The sequence below is a fragment of the Sinocyclocheilus rhinocerous genome, unplaced genomic scaffold (assembly GCF_001515625.1).
Source record: "Sinocyclocheilus rhinocerous isolate Xijiao unplaced genomic scaffold, SAMN03320098_v1.1 scaffold1296, whole genome shotgun sequence".
NCBI lineage: Eukaryota > Metazoa > Chordata > Actinopteri > Cypriniformes > Cyprinidae > Sinocyclocheilus > Sinocyclocheilus rhinocerous.
Window position 1 is genome coordinate 443,892 of NW_015659405.1, and position 12,752 is coordinate 456,643.

General features: G+C 36.1%; 1 protein-coding gene across 3 annotated transcripts in view; it reads right to left on the reverse strand.

The window, feature by feature from the left end:
* Positions 1-53: 53 nt before the first annotated feature.
* Positions 54-12,752, reverse strand: part of LOC107723850 (polypyrimidine tract-binding protein 1-like) — a 26,352-nt gene continuing 13,653 nt past the window's right edge. For 2 of the 3 annotated variants that reach the window (XM_016532571.1, XM_016532570.1), the window contains 9 exons: positions 10,437-10,547; positions 6,990-7,167; positions 6,810-6,890; positions 6,564-6,709; positions 4,260-4,293; positions 3,330-3,422; positions 2,207-2,423; positions 2,048-2,125; positions 54-1,232 (listed from right to left, as the gene is read on the reverse strand). In XM_016532571.1, the coding sequence (XP_016388057.1) occupies positions 1,100-1,232; positions 2,048-2,125; positions 2,207-2,423; positions 3,330-3,422; positions 4,260-4,293; positions 6,564-6,709; positions 6,810-6,890; positions 6,990-7,167; positions 10,437-10,547 (1,071 nt within the window). In that variant the 3' untranslated portion in view covers positions 54-1,099. Of the gene's footprint in view, positions 1,233-2,047; positions 2,126-2,206; positions 2,424-3,329; positions 3,423-4,259; positions 4,294-6,563; positions 6,710-6,809; positions 6,891-6,989; positions 7,168-10,436; positions 10,548-11,776; positions 11,933-12,482; positions 12,630-12,752 lie in introns of all 3 variants that reach the window. The other variant, XM_016532572.1, reaches the window with a different exon arrangement.

Here is a 12,752-nt window from a genome sequence, read left to right on the forward strand (position 1 = left end):
TAATAATAATTTGTCAATAATTTATTAAATAATTTAATAATAATAACGATCTGTTAAGACTAGCATTATGTGATGTGCACAATTCAGCAGGTGTGTTGATTATCAATCATATCTGGCGGCCGTCCCAATTCACCTGAACTGTTTCCATCACACTGTTATCTACAGAGAAGCAGACGTACGCCGCTCTGAGAGGACATGTTTGTACACGCCGTTTGTCATGAGGCTAAAAGGTGTCAGGATGTCCCTTACGAAGGTACACGGAGGAAAGGCTTTGGTATCAAGCTGTAGTATACACACAGGTTCATGAATACATAAAATACATGGGGCATTTAAGTAGAATAGCTTAAATAATCTACTATCTCACACAATAACATGAAGCCCGATGCTAAACATCTACACAAAATACAGGACAAACAGTAAACGGACAGCGGTTAATGATCCGCTGACCACAGCCAACATGCAATGGCCCACAGTATGCAAACAATACAAATCTAGACAAACACTATTGGATTTATACACAAACGATTGCATAAATTTGAAGAAGGAAAATGCCTGTAAACATTCTATCTCTAAAGATACAGTATAAATGCTAAAGCTAGAGGATATGATGAGTACAACCCTACTGGGAGATACGTAACACAGAGGCGCAGAGTTTTAGGCCTGTACCATCAGCCTGATGAAATTACCCATGTCTCACAGGAGCATAAATGTTTGGCCCTGAGGGCACGAAATGGACTGTAAACTACAGATTTGCAAACATTAGTTGCAGATGTTTGACTGAGGTTCTGGAGATCTGAAGCAGTAAGGCACAAATGGTACAAATGGAATCAAAGGCCTGTAAGTGGTTCATCTCTGCTTCTACAGAAATCAAGCCTTAAATAGGCTGAAAGTGACCGATGGAGGGATGCATACAGTTAATGAACTTCTCGGCCCAACTAATAATACAGCCGTTCTAAAACCTTGAAAAAATATATGTATGTAAATAATCACTAAAATGCCTCAAATAAAATAACGGAATGATGGAAGTGAGCTTTGTGATTAAGACTCATTATGGTTTAAAATGACTGGCCACTCCAGTCCTTTCTAGACTATATTTCTCTCAAATGATGGACTTGGAGAAGGAAACCCTAAGATGGTGGTTTTCTCCGAGATCATGGTTGTGGAACTGGATAAGGGACTCGATCGCTTCCTCCACCGAACCCATCTGAATCAGAGCCATCTTGCGATCCTTCCTGAAAGTTGAGGAATTCGTTAGTATTTCTTGCGGATACACTGATATAGAATGTATGTGCTGACAATAATCATTAATCAACAGATTGTTGTGGCCAAAAATTGGATTTTAACTCAAAATGACCAGGTAACAAATTATTTAAAAACCACTGACTTAATACTAAAAACCTTCACTTACTAAATTAAACTAATAATAAAAACTAAATAATAATAATAATAAAAACAGCTTAGAATGTAGACTTCATAGTGCATATAGGTGATCTGACTTGTAACAGTTTTTTTTTTTATTTGCTGACAAATCAAAGTGTTCCATTTTACGAAACAATTTATGAAATGACAATAATCAAAAGACAAAAATGACAGTGAAGAATGACACAACAGCCTAAGATGTCCAGAAATTCACATTTTAGATATAGAAATGAATTTGATATAGAAATGTTGCCAGATAACAATATATTAAATAATAATAATAATAATAATAATAATAATAATACATTATTAAATGATAAATAACAATAATTATTAAAAAAAAAAAAAAAAATTAATTCAGAAATAAATCTATATAATACTCAGTACAGAAATTAATAAACAATTTTGTTTTAACAAAGTAGTATAGATTTGACTTTGTTAAAGCAAAAAATTAAATAGTTTGAACATTATAAGCGAAATGTTTACAAATATGTGTGTAATGTGGGAGAAAAGAACACACACATTATCGGTTACTGGCTGTGATTCCATACCAGTATCAATAATTTAAAATGACTGTTATACTACATAAATGTCAGAGTATGATAATGTCACAGCTGCACACACTTACTGAAAGAACTTGAAGTTCTTGACCAGAGCACCATTGCTAGCAAAGAGCAGCTTGAGGTCATCTTCGACAACCGCGGGTCTAAAACAGGGAGAAAGTTATAGGTGAGATTTGGGTTTTTAAAGTCACAGAAAAACAAGAAGCGGATGTGTATAAACTCACGGGATGTTAGACAGGTGCAGGGTAGATGAGGGAGGAAAGATGTTGGAGTAGTTTTTGGAGCCTGGCTTCTTAAAGCGATGGAGAGGAGAGCTGCTGTAGTCTTTGGTGAGACCCTGGTCCTCATGTCCCTCCCGTGGCATCTGGACAGTCGTGTGTTTGGACAGCGTGATGCGCAGGGGCCTGCCGTATAACTTCTGCCCGTTTAGATGACTCATCGCTGAAATATAAATGTGCATCTGTAAATAAATACTGAACTACAAAACAAATGAAATATAAAGTATGCATCGTTCTGCACCCTAGTTCCCCATTACATCTATCAGTATACTGTGAAAACAAATTTGGGTGCTAGCAACTGCTAAACACTGGGACACTTATGACTAAGTTTGTGCATTAAAGCACAGCTAATATTATCTAATATCAACAACATTGCTGTAAAACACCGCATGGCCAATAGCCTTCTGCTAACCTTTATTTGTTGATTGTGAATCATCGTTGTAGTGGTTATAAAAGTACAGTGTGATTATGGAATATGAACTTATCCATTTCTGATGAAAGACTAAAGACATTACAAAACTTCCAATAAGTGAATATAATGAGTAGCCAGTTATTGCAGTGTTGATCGGCGTCAGTCACATTTTTTGAAAGAAATTAATACTTTTATTCAGCAAGGATGCACTAAATTGATCAAAAGTGACAGTAAAGTTGTTACAAATAAATACACAAATAACAAAAATAAATGCTGTTCTTTCGAACTTTCTATACATCAAAGAATATTGAACAAAATAAGCAGCGCAACGGTTTTCAACATGGTCAATAAATAAATTGTAATTAGAAAAACGCTGTCATTATTAGATGTAATTAGAGTGACACTGAAAACTTTTAAAATACGTTACATTTTTAAAAATATTAAAAGTTGTTATACTGTATATTGTAATAATATTTCACAATATTACTGTTTTTACTATATTTTAAATTAAATAAATGCAGCTACGTTAAGCATAAGAGTCTTCTTTCAAAAACATTGTAAAAAAATCATACTGACCCCAGACTCTTATATGGTGGTGTATATATAAAATTTCTGCTCCTTCTGCAAGCAAATTGTAATCATTTTAAGGCTGTTTACCCAGCTGAGCCTGTGTCCCATCACACATTTGTATGAGAGCGTTCTCCTTCTTGTTGAACATGATTTTCACTCTCAATACATCCCCATATACACCTACAAAGAGAGACAGTCTCATGTCAGATACAAATATACAGCATGTTATGATCAGACACACCTCATCAAAACCAACCTGAGCTATAAAACAACTTCAGTTCACAATCAAGATACTCCATTACATCCCACCGTCACATGCTCTTCAGGGTACAAAAATAAATAAATAAAATAAATATATATATATATATATATATATATTAAAACTAGTATCTAATAGCAATTTTATCAGGGGCTTAATTGAGTGAAAAGAAACTTGTTTTAAGAAAAGACTGAACATTTTCTTAGTTAAGAAAAAAAACTGAGTTAAGAAGACAGTTCAAGTGGATCTGCAGCTTTTAGGAAATCTGCAAGGTGTGTTTAGTTCGTTTTTCGATCTCCTGAGGAACAGATTCAACGGATCGACTGAAATTAGAATCGAAAGATAACAAGTTTTGAGGGGGATGAAAATATTTTTAACCCAAAAAAGAATGAACTTATAAAACAGCAGGAGTCTTGACTATTAACCAAGTATTTTAAACAGCTTTTCTCCAAAGACATGCAATAAAAAAGGTAAAAGAGGAACGGTTTTCAAAAGCATGCAACATTTTACAAGGCGCCAATTTGCTTTGTTCCGTCATTAAAAAGCTGCAGCCTTCCATCTGCGTTCAAAGGAAGTGCTGCTGTTCAGGGAAAGCTGCAGCTTTTCATGACGCGTCTCATCTCACCACACCAAATACTGCAGAAAACAAGCGAGGCACTCAAAGAATCGGGCCTCACAGATGCCTTGTGAGGTAACTATATCAAATTAAAAGAACAGAACAAACGAGTGACAAAAAAAGATGCTAAAGGATGACATACCGAAGAGAATAAAGAGGCAGTGGGGCGTAACTCTCTTTAAAGGACAGCAGAGGGGGGCAGCGGAGGAGGAAGAGACAGGTAAAGATCGGAGGCAGAGTGGAGGTTCAACATATCCGAGGCAGCGAGGCAGTTCCACGGGAAATGACGAAAAACGATGGTTGGATCATGAAGATGGTTAATGGATTGGGAGCGGAGAGAGAGGGTGGGGTGGGAGTTAAATAAATGCAGCTACGTTAAGCATAAGAGTCTTCTTTCAAAAACATTGTAAAAAAATCATACTGACCCCAGACTCTTATATGGTGGTGTATATATAAAATTTCTGCTCCTTCTGCAAGCAAATTGTAATCATTTTAAGGCTGTTTACCCAGCTGAGCCTGTGTCCCATCACACATTTGTATGAGAGCGTTCTCCTTCTTGTTGAACATGATTTTCACTCTCAATACATCCCCATATACACCTACAAAGAGAGACAGTCTCATGTCAGATACAAATATACAGCATGTTATGATCAGACACACCTCATCAAAACCAACCTGAGCTATAAAACAACTTCAGTTCACAATCAAGATACTCCATTACATCCCACCGTCACATGCTCTTCAGGGTACAAAAATAAATAAATAAAATAAATATATATATATATATATATATATATTAAAACTAGTATCTAATAGCAATTTTATCAGGGGCTTAATTGAGTGAAAAGAAACTTGTTTTAAGAAAAGACTGAACATTTTGGGAGCGAGGTCCACGGGAAATGACGAAAAACGATGGTTGGATCATGAAGATGGTTAATGGATTGGGAGCGGAGAGAGAGGGTGGGGTGGGAGTGGGGGGTGATAGAAGAGAGAGAGATGTTTGTGTGTCATGTTGGGGTGTGTGTGTGTGTGTGTGGGATAATGTTGAATCGTGTAATTGTTCGTACAGATCAGATGAGTAGAGACATATGGTGCGTGCAGCCAGATGGCAAAGGAGAACGAGGTTTCCAAAACAAAAAAAGAGCAATGGGATGAGGGGAACGGGGAGGGAGAGAAATAGGAGAAAAAAGGAGGTAAAAAAAACAAGGTCAGTATACATAAAGAAATACAAAATATAGTGCTAAAGTTAACAGAAATTTCATCAGTAAAACAAGCTAGTTATTGTAGTAAACAATGCGCTAATTGCAATGTGAAAAGTTTAAATGCACTTTCCGATGGTCTGTTTTACAAATAAATACAAATAAAAGAACAGATCTTCTGAACAGACCAACAGAAAATACAATTTTGGCTATTTTACTGTGGTAATATTTGGAGGAGATGAGTGAAATATGAAATAAAGCAGCAACATATTCAAATGGAAGCAACAAGAAGAATAAAGCTCAACTGAATGGCATTTTTTATGAGAAACCTGAGGATGTTAGAGGAAGAAATGACACAGGGGTGAGGACACTTGAGCGAATAAAGAGACGGAGCTTCAGTTAATGGAAACGCTAAGCAATGGGCTTCTGTATCCTGTAATTACTACACGACAATAGATCATAAATGCACTAAATTTAAAGAAACACTCAGCAGTATTGCAGTAGTAACATCACCAGTCAATGATATCCATTTAATTCAGTTAACTCTTTCCCCGCCAGCATTTTTGAAAAAAGTTGCCAGCCACCGCCAGCGATTTTGATGATTTTCACTAAAATTTGATGGCCCCTCAGTTTTATTCTAGCTTAAAGCATTCTTTTTTTATCAACACTTGAATATAGGTAGGTTTCATAAAAATGCATAATTTTGAGCAAAAAGGTGAGAAAATCACATTTTTATCAAAAACTACATCTGGGTAATATTCAGTACGATTATCAAAGCATAAATCCAGTAAATCGCTTCTATCAACACCTCCAAAGCTTGCACAGACATATACCACTTCCTGGATCAACATTTTACTCCGTAACATTATGCAGTTTTCATTTATATGCTGCCATTGCTGATGATCGCATTATTTTTCATATTGTGGTGCTATTGCTTTCATTTAAATTATATAAACAAATATATTTATATTATAATATAAAAAAATATATTAAAACAAAATAAATAAGTATGTAGAGAATCATTGTGACTTTACATTTGATACAATTTCTGCTTTTTTCATTCATTAGAAAAATTTAATATAAAAAAAAAAAAAAATTAAGGATCATTAAAAACATAATGGCACAATAGTAACATCAGCCATCCATAAAAAAAAAATAAAAAAAAATTCCATGAGCTTGCTCAGACTTAATGTTTAAATGGACATCTTGAGCACTTCTAGGTCCATCAGAGACTGTGAACGGCTAACCTCAGGGTTCAGGTTGCTGACCAGCATGACGCAGTGGGTGCCGGGGAAGGAGGGGAAGCCCAGTCTGCTTGCAGCAGCAGCAGCCGCTGCTGTCCCGGGAATGGCCAGTGAGGCGAGGGCTCCGGGAACCCCAGGTATTGCAAACCCTGTTCAAGATGGAGTCAAATGTACACTATACACCACAAGACAAATTCAGACAAATATGAAATATAGAAGGTGTTAAACTCGAGCTGTGTGCCATCGTACCTGCAGCCTGCTGGATAGCAAAAGCTGGAGGGAAGGCATGCGCTCCTGGATATGGCGTGGCAGAGATGATCCCAGGAGCAGCTGCAAAATACCAGGATGTTTAGACTTTCTAAAAGAGGCAGAATGGGATTATGCTTAAAAAAAATTGTGTGCTGGGTGCAATTTTACACCCCTTTGTACCGAAAGCAGCAGCCAAAGCATGATGTTCAATAGCGTGTTGACTGTCCCCAGTGGGCAGGTCCGGGCGAGTGTAGTCACGGCTCTTGTCGTTATTGTATTTGACGTTTAAGCTGGTAAGTTTGGAAAAGCTGATGCGCAAGGTACAGCAGCCATTGTAGATGTTCTGTCCATCTAGAGCCTGAGGAAAGAGAGATTTTAGTAAAAGCGGTGCCACAAACATGTCAAACATGTCACATTCTTTCACAGTTTGCGTCAAGTCACCTTTATTTCTGTAGCGTTCTATACAATACAGATTGTGTCAAAGATGCTTCAGCGATAAACAGGAAAATAGCAGAATTAATTATGGACAGTTCCGATTCTGCTGTAAAGCAGCTCTAAAAAGACAAAAGTGTCATTATTTAGCTTAAGTCAGTTCAGTTGGTTCAGTTCAGATAGGGCTGCATGTTGAATTGTATTTTAATCATGACGACGATTTCGGTTTCTCGATTTACTAAGCATTAGAGATGCAGGGATCAGCTCAAACGTCACCCGAATCCACTGCTTCAAACAAATTACCCACCCGCACCTATTTTTTTTCTCTGATTTAGATATCCGCCCCGACCCGCACCCGATCGTCACATTACAATTATTCTAATTCTTAGTTTTGCATGATGATATGATGAATGGGTGGTTCATTTTTAGAAGCAGATTCAGTGACGTTAAAGCTGATCTGCGCATCACTGCACATGTCTGCGGCACATTACAGCTCTGACACGGCCACTGGAGCTGATCGCTGCCACTCAAGTCAATGCTTGTGTTTATACCAGAAAAAAAAAAAAAGAGTGCCGCTGCACTTTTCAGAAGCATCCCAGAAGCAGCTCTCCACGCTGCTTTGCTAAAGATAGGTGCCTAGTCTACCTTTGACAGATGCCGTGTCCAAGCCGCACATAATTGGATAATTGAGGATGAATTTTTAAATGACTAAAAAACAGCTACAATTTTTTTATTTTGGTCGTTCATAACTAGACTTTGAAGTGCATTTAACTTTTAAATGAACATTTATTTATAAAACAAAAGTTCTTCAAAAGCCAGATTAGCCTACACTTACTTAATAGCATAAACACAGGCTTTACTCCCTTCAAACTTTAACTGGAATGTCACGGTTTCTGTCACTGCAACTTCCCGAACAGGCGAACGCGTACACACCAAAATGAAATATGTTGAGCCCGTCTGTCTGCCTTATGAAAAAGATGCATTTTAAAACACGTTCATATTTTAGAGAATGTAGTTAATATTTGCATCATTAATGATCTCATCGACCCGTAACCCATCCGCAATTAATCAGAATGTATTTTTTATTACCTGACCCACGGATATATCCGCGATCCGCGCATCACTACTTAATAATCATCTGCGATATCTGCCCGCTGGTTATTTATCCTGAAGACATGTCATTTTCATTTGGCATTTGCTTTATCTTGCCTTGGTACCAAGCCTCCACAAGGTTTCATATTTGCGGTTGCCAGATTTCAAGAATTAAAATCCTCCAATCAGAGCTTTTTCCTAACTCTGTACATTTTCTGCACAGTGGTTTACTTAATCTTCCCAACCAGGCAATCATGTGCACACGCTCTCTGATGGAAAACAAAGCCTAGAACGAAGTTTCAATAATTGTCATTACAGATCATGGCTGATAGATGGCGCTACTCACCAGCTTGGCATGTTGTGCCGTCAGGCCATCAGCAAACTGGAGGAGAGCTTGAAACTGGTTGTTTTTTGTGAACGTGATCACTTTCAGCACAGTGCCAAACTTGGAGAAGATCTGTTGAGGAACCAAACATATTTTAGTATCAAACAACCATAATTGCCAAAGGCATAGTTCACACAAAAATGAAAATTTTCATCATTTACATACCTTCATGACATTCCAAACAGGTAAGACTATGGTTAATCTTTCAAACACAAATTAAGATAATTTAATGAAACCTGAGAGGTTTCTGTCCTTCCATTGAAAGTGCAGATAACCAAAACCAAAAAGATCCAAAATGTTTATAAAAGCATTGTTTGAGCTTCCGTGCTTACCATTTTTGTGATGTGCTCTATGTATTTGTGTCTATTAATTGTTTAGATGCAAATAAAAACCTAAATTAAATCTGTTCATCATATATAGCGATTGGATCTCTTGACAAGACTTGGATTAAGCCACTCGATTCCTATGGATTTGTTTCACAACAACTTTATGAACTTTTTGGATCTTTAGAGAACAGAAACGTCTCGGGTAAAAATTATACTTATTTAACATTTACTTTAATTTTCACACTTTACTTAAAGCCTTTTTATATAATTCATTATAAAAGTAGTTTTAATGCATTAATTATGCCGGTAACACTTTACAATAAGGTTCCATTAGTTAATGTATTAACTAACACGAACAAACAATGAACAATACATTTATTACAGTATTTATTCATCTTTGTTAATGTTAGTTAATGAAAATACAGTTGTTCACTGTTAGTTCATGTTAATTCAGTGCATTAATGTTAACAAGCACAACTTTTGATTTTAATAATGCATTAATAAATGCTGTAGAAGTATTGTTCATTCTTAGTTCATGTTAACTAAAGTAGTTAACTAATTAACCTTATTGAAAAGTGTTACCATTATGCCTTGTAATGCACTTTATAATGCATGTTCTCAAGAATTGTAACCACAGTTGTACTACTTATCTATTACACCTTTAGAAAGCATAATGCATTAAAACACATGACAAACAAACCTTCTAATACTATAATGCATTTAAAATTTTGTTATAATGAAAATATATTATGCATTACAATGAACATTATGACTAACTTTGTAATGCATTATACATAAAGTCTTTAATTAAAGTGTTACCAGAATGTCCTAATTTATGTATTGGAAATTAACCAAAGTCTTAAGGGTTTGAAACAAAATGAGTGTGAGCAAATGACGACAATTTTTATCTTTGGGTGAACTATCGCTTCAAGTAAGAAAAGAACAGCATTCATATTTTAGAGAATGTGGTTAATATTTGCATCATTAATGATCTCATCGACCCGTAACCCATCCGCAATTAATCAGAATGTATTTTTTATTACCTGACCCACGGATATATCCGCGATCCGCGCATCACTACTTAATAATCATCTGCGATATCTGCCCGCTGGTTATTTATCCTGAAGACATGTCATTTTCATTTGGCATTTGCTTTATCTTGCCTTGGTACCAAGCCTCCACAAGGTTTCATATTTGCGGTTGCCAGATTTCAAGAATTAAAATCCTCCAATCAGAGCTTTTTCCTAACTCTGTACATTTTCTGCACAGTGGTTTACTTAATCTTCCCAACCAGGCAATCATGTGCACACGCTCTCTGATGGAAAACAAAGCCTAGAACGAAGTTTCAATAATTGTCATTACAGATCATGGCTGATAGATGGCGCTACTCACCAGCTTGGCATGTTGTGCCGTCAGGCCATCAGCAAACTGGAGGAGAGCTTGAAACTGGTTGTTTTTTGTGAACGTGATCACTTTCAGCACTGTGCCAAACTTGGAGAAGATCTGTTGAGGAACCAAACATATTTTAGTATCAAACAACCATAATTGCCAAAGGCATAGTTCACACAAAAATGAAAATTTTCATCATTTACATACCTTCATGACATTCCAAACAGGTAAGACTATGGTTAATCTTTCAAACACAAATTAAGATAATTTAATGAAACCTGAGAGGTTTCTGTCCTTCCATTGAAAGTGCAGATAACCAAAACCAAAAAGATCCAAAATGTTTATAAAAGCATTGTTTGAGCTTCCGTGCTTACCATTTTTGTGATGTGCTCTATGTATTTGTGTCTATTAATTGTTTAGATGCAAATAAAAACCTAAATTAAATCTGTTCATCATATATAGCGATTGGATCTCTTGACAAGACTTGGATTAAGCCACTCGATTCCTATGGATTTGTTTCACAACAACTTTATGAACTTTTTGGATCTTTAGAGAACAGAAACGTCTCGGGTAAAAATTATACTTATTTAACATTTACTTTAATTTTCACACTTTACTTAAAGCCTTTTTATATAATTCATTATAAAAGTAGTTTTAATGCATTAATTATGCCGGTAACACTTTACAATAAGGTTCCATTAGTTAATGTATTAACTAACACGAACAAACAATGAACAATACATTTATTACAGTATTTATTCATCTTTGTTAATGTTAGTTAATGAAAATACAGTTGTTCACTGTTAGTTCATGTTAATTCAGTGCATTAATGTTAACAAGCACAACTTTTGATTTTAATAATGCATTAATAAATGCTGTAGAAGTATTGTTCATTCTTAGTTCATGTTAACTAAAGTAGTTAACTAATTAACCTTATTGAAAAGTGTTACCATTATGCCTTGTAATGCACTTTATAATGCATGTTCTCAAGAATTGTAACCACAGTTGTACTACTTATCTATTACACCTTTAGAAAGCATAATGCATTAAAACACATGACAAACAAACCTTCTAATACTATAATGCATTTAAAATTTTGTTATAATGAAAATATATTATGCATTACAATGAACATTATGACTAACTTTGTAATGCATTATACATAAAGTCTTTAATTAAAGTGTTACCAGAATGTCCTAATTTATGTATTGGAAATTAACCAAAGTCTTAAGGGTTTGAAACAAAATGAGTGTGAGCAAATGACGACAATTTTTATCTTTGGGTGAACTATCGCTTCAAGTAAGAAAAGAACAGCACTGCAGAGAACTAGAGGAAGTGTATACCTGGTGCAGGACATCTAGGGTCACGGGGTAAAAGAGGTTTTCAACGATGACCCTTAGGACAGGGCTGGGGCCAGCCATACCGGACGGGTCAATGGCACCTAGAGTCATGCTACCTGTCTGGACAGCATTCACCGCCTGCAGTGCTGCCTGTGCCCTCTGTAGACACCAAAAATGACATGCATTAGATTTAAATTAGCATTCTTTCAATTCCATTTTATTGATTTTACATCTATCCATATGTGCCTTTTTATGTCTGAAAATGCATGAGTAAAATTTGTAGACGGATTATTTTGAACAAAATCAAGTATGGAGTAAACTCTGTAGGCTACGTTTCTGTGTTTACTCAAACAGAACGAAGCAAAGTAAATTAAGCAATCCTCCAAATGAGCACTGATGGGCTACAGCTGTGGAATTCACAGCTAAAAGCCTTTAGTGGCATGTAAACTGTGTTTAGAGAGGAAAACGGGCAGTGTGGAAAACGCGGCAACAAAAAACAAGATGCACTGAAGAGAGCCAATCAGACCCTCCGCTCGTATCAATCATCCAGTGCACAGCTGCTGCAAATAACTCATTGTTATAAAATGCGTCTGTCTTTATTAACGTGAAAACATTTACAAATGAGTCAATATGTCAGAAATGTGGAATGAAGCCACATGCAGCCCTGTACGTAGTGCATGTGCTGGCTGAGAGAATTTGAAGCACATACCACTTGGTTCGGTGAGTTGTCTGTTTTTAGCTCTTTGTGGTTTGAGTACTGCATGAAGATGGGATGATTTCTGATGACGGGCGTTACGGAGGAGTAGTAAGTAACCATCGTCTGGGCTGCTTCTTCAGTATTCATTTCCAAGAAAGCCTGCACAAAAATGCACATCATGCAATTTGCCTTAAGCCCGGAAAATGCTCTATGCAAGCACATGAACACAAACACTTCTAGCTAAACAAACTCTGTTTCACAGAAATGAAAAAAAAAAAAAAA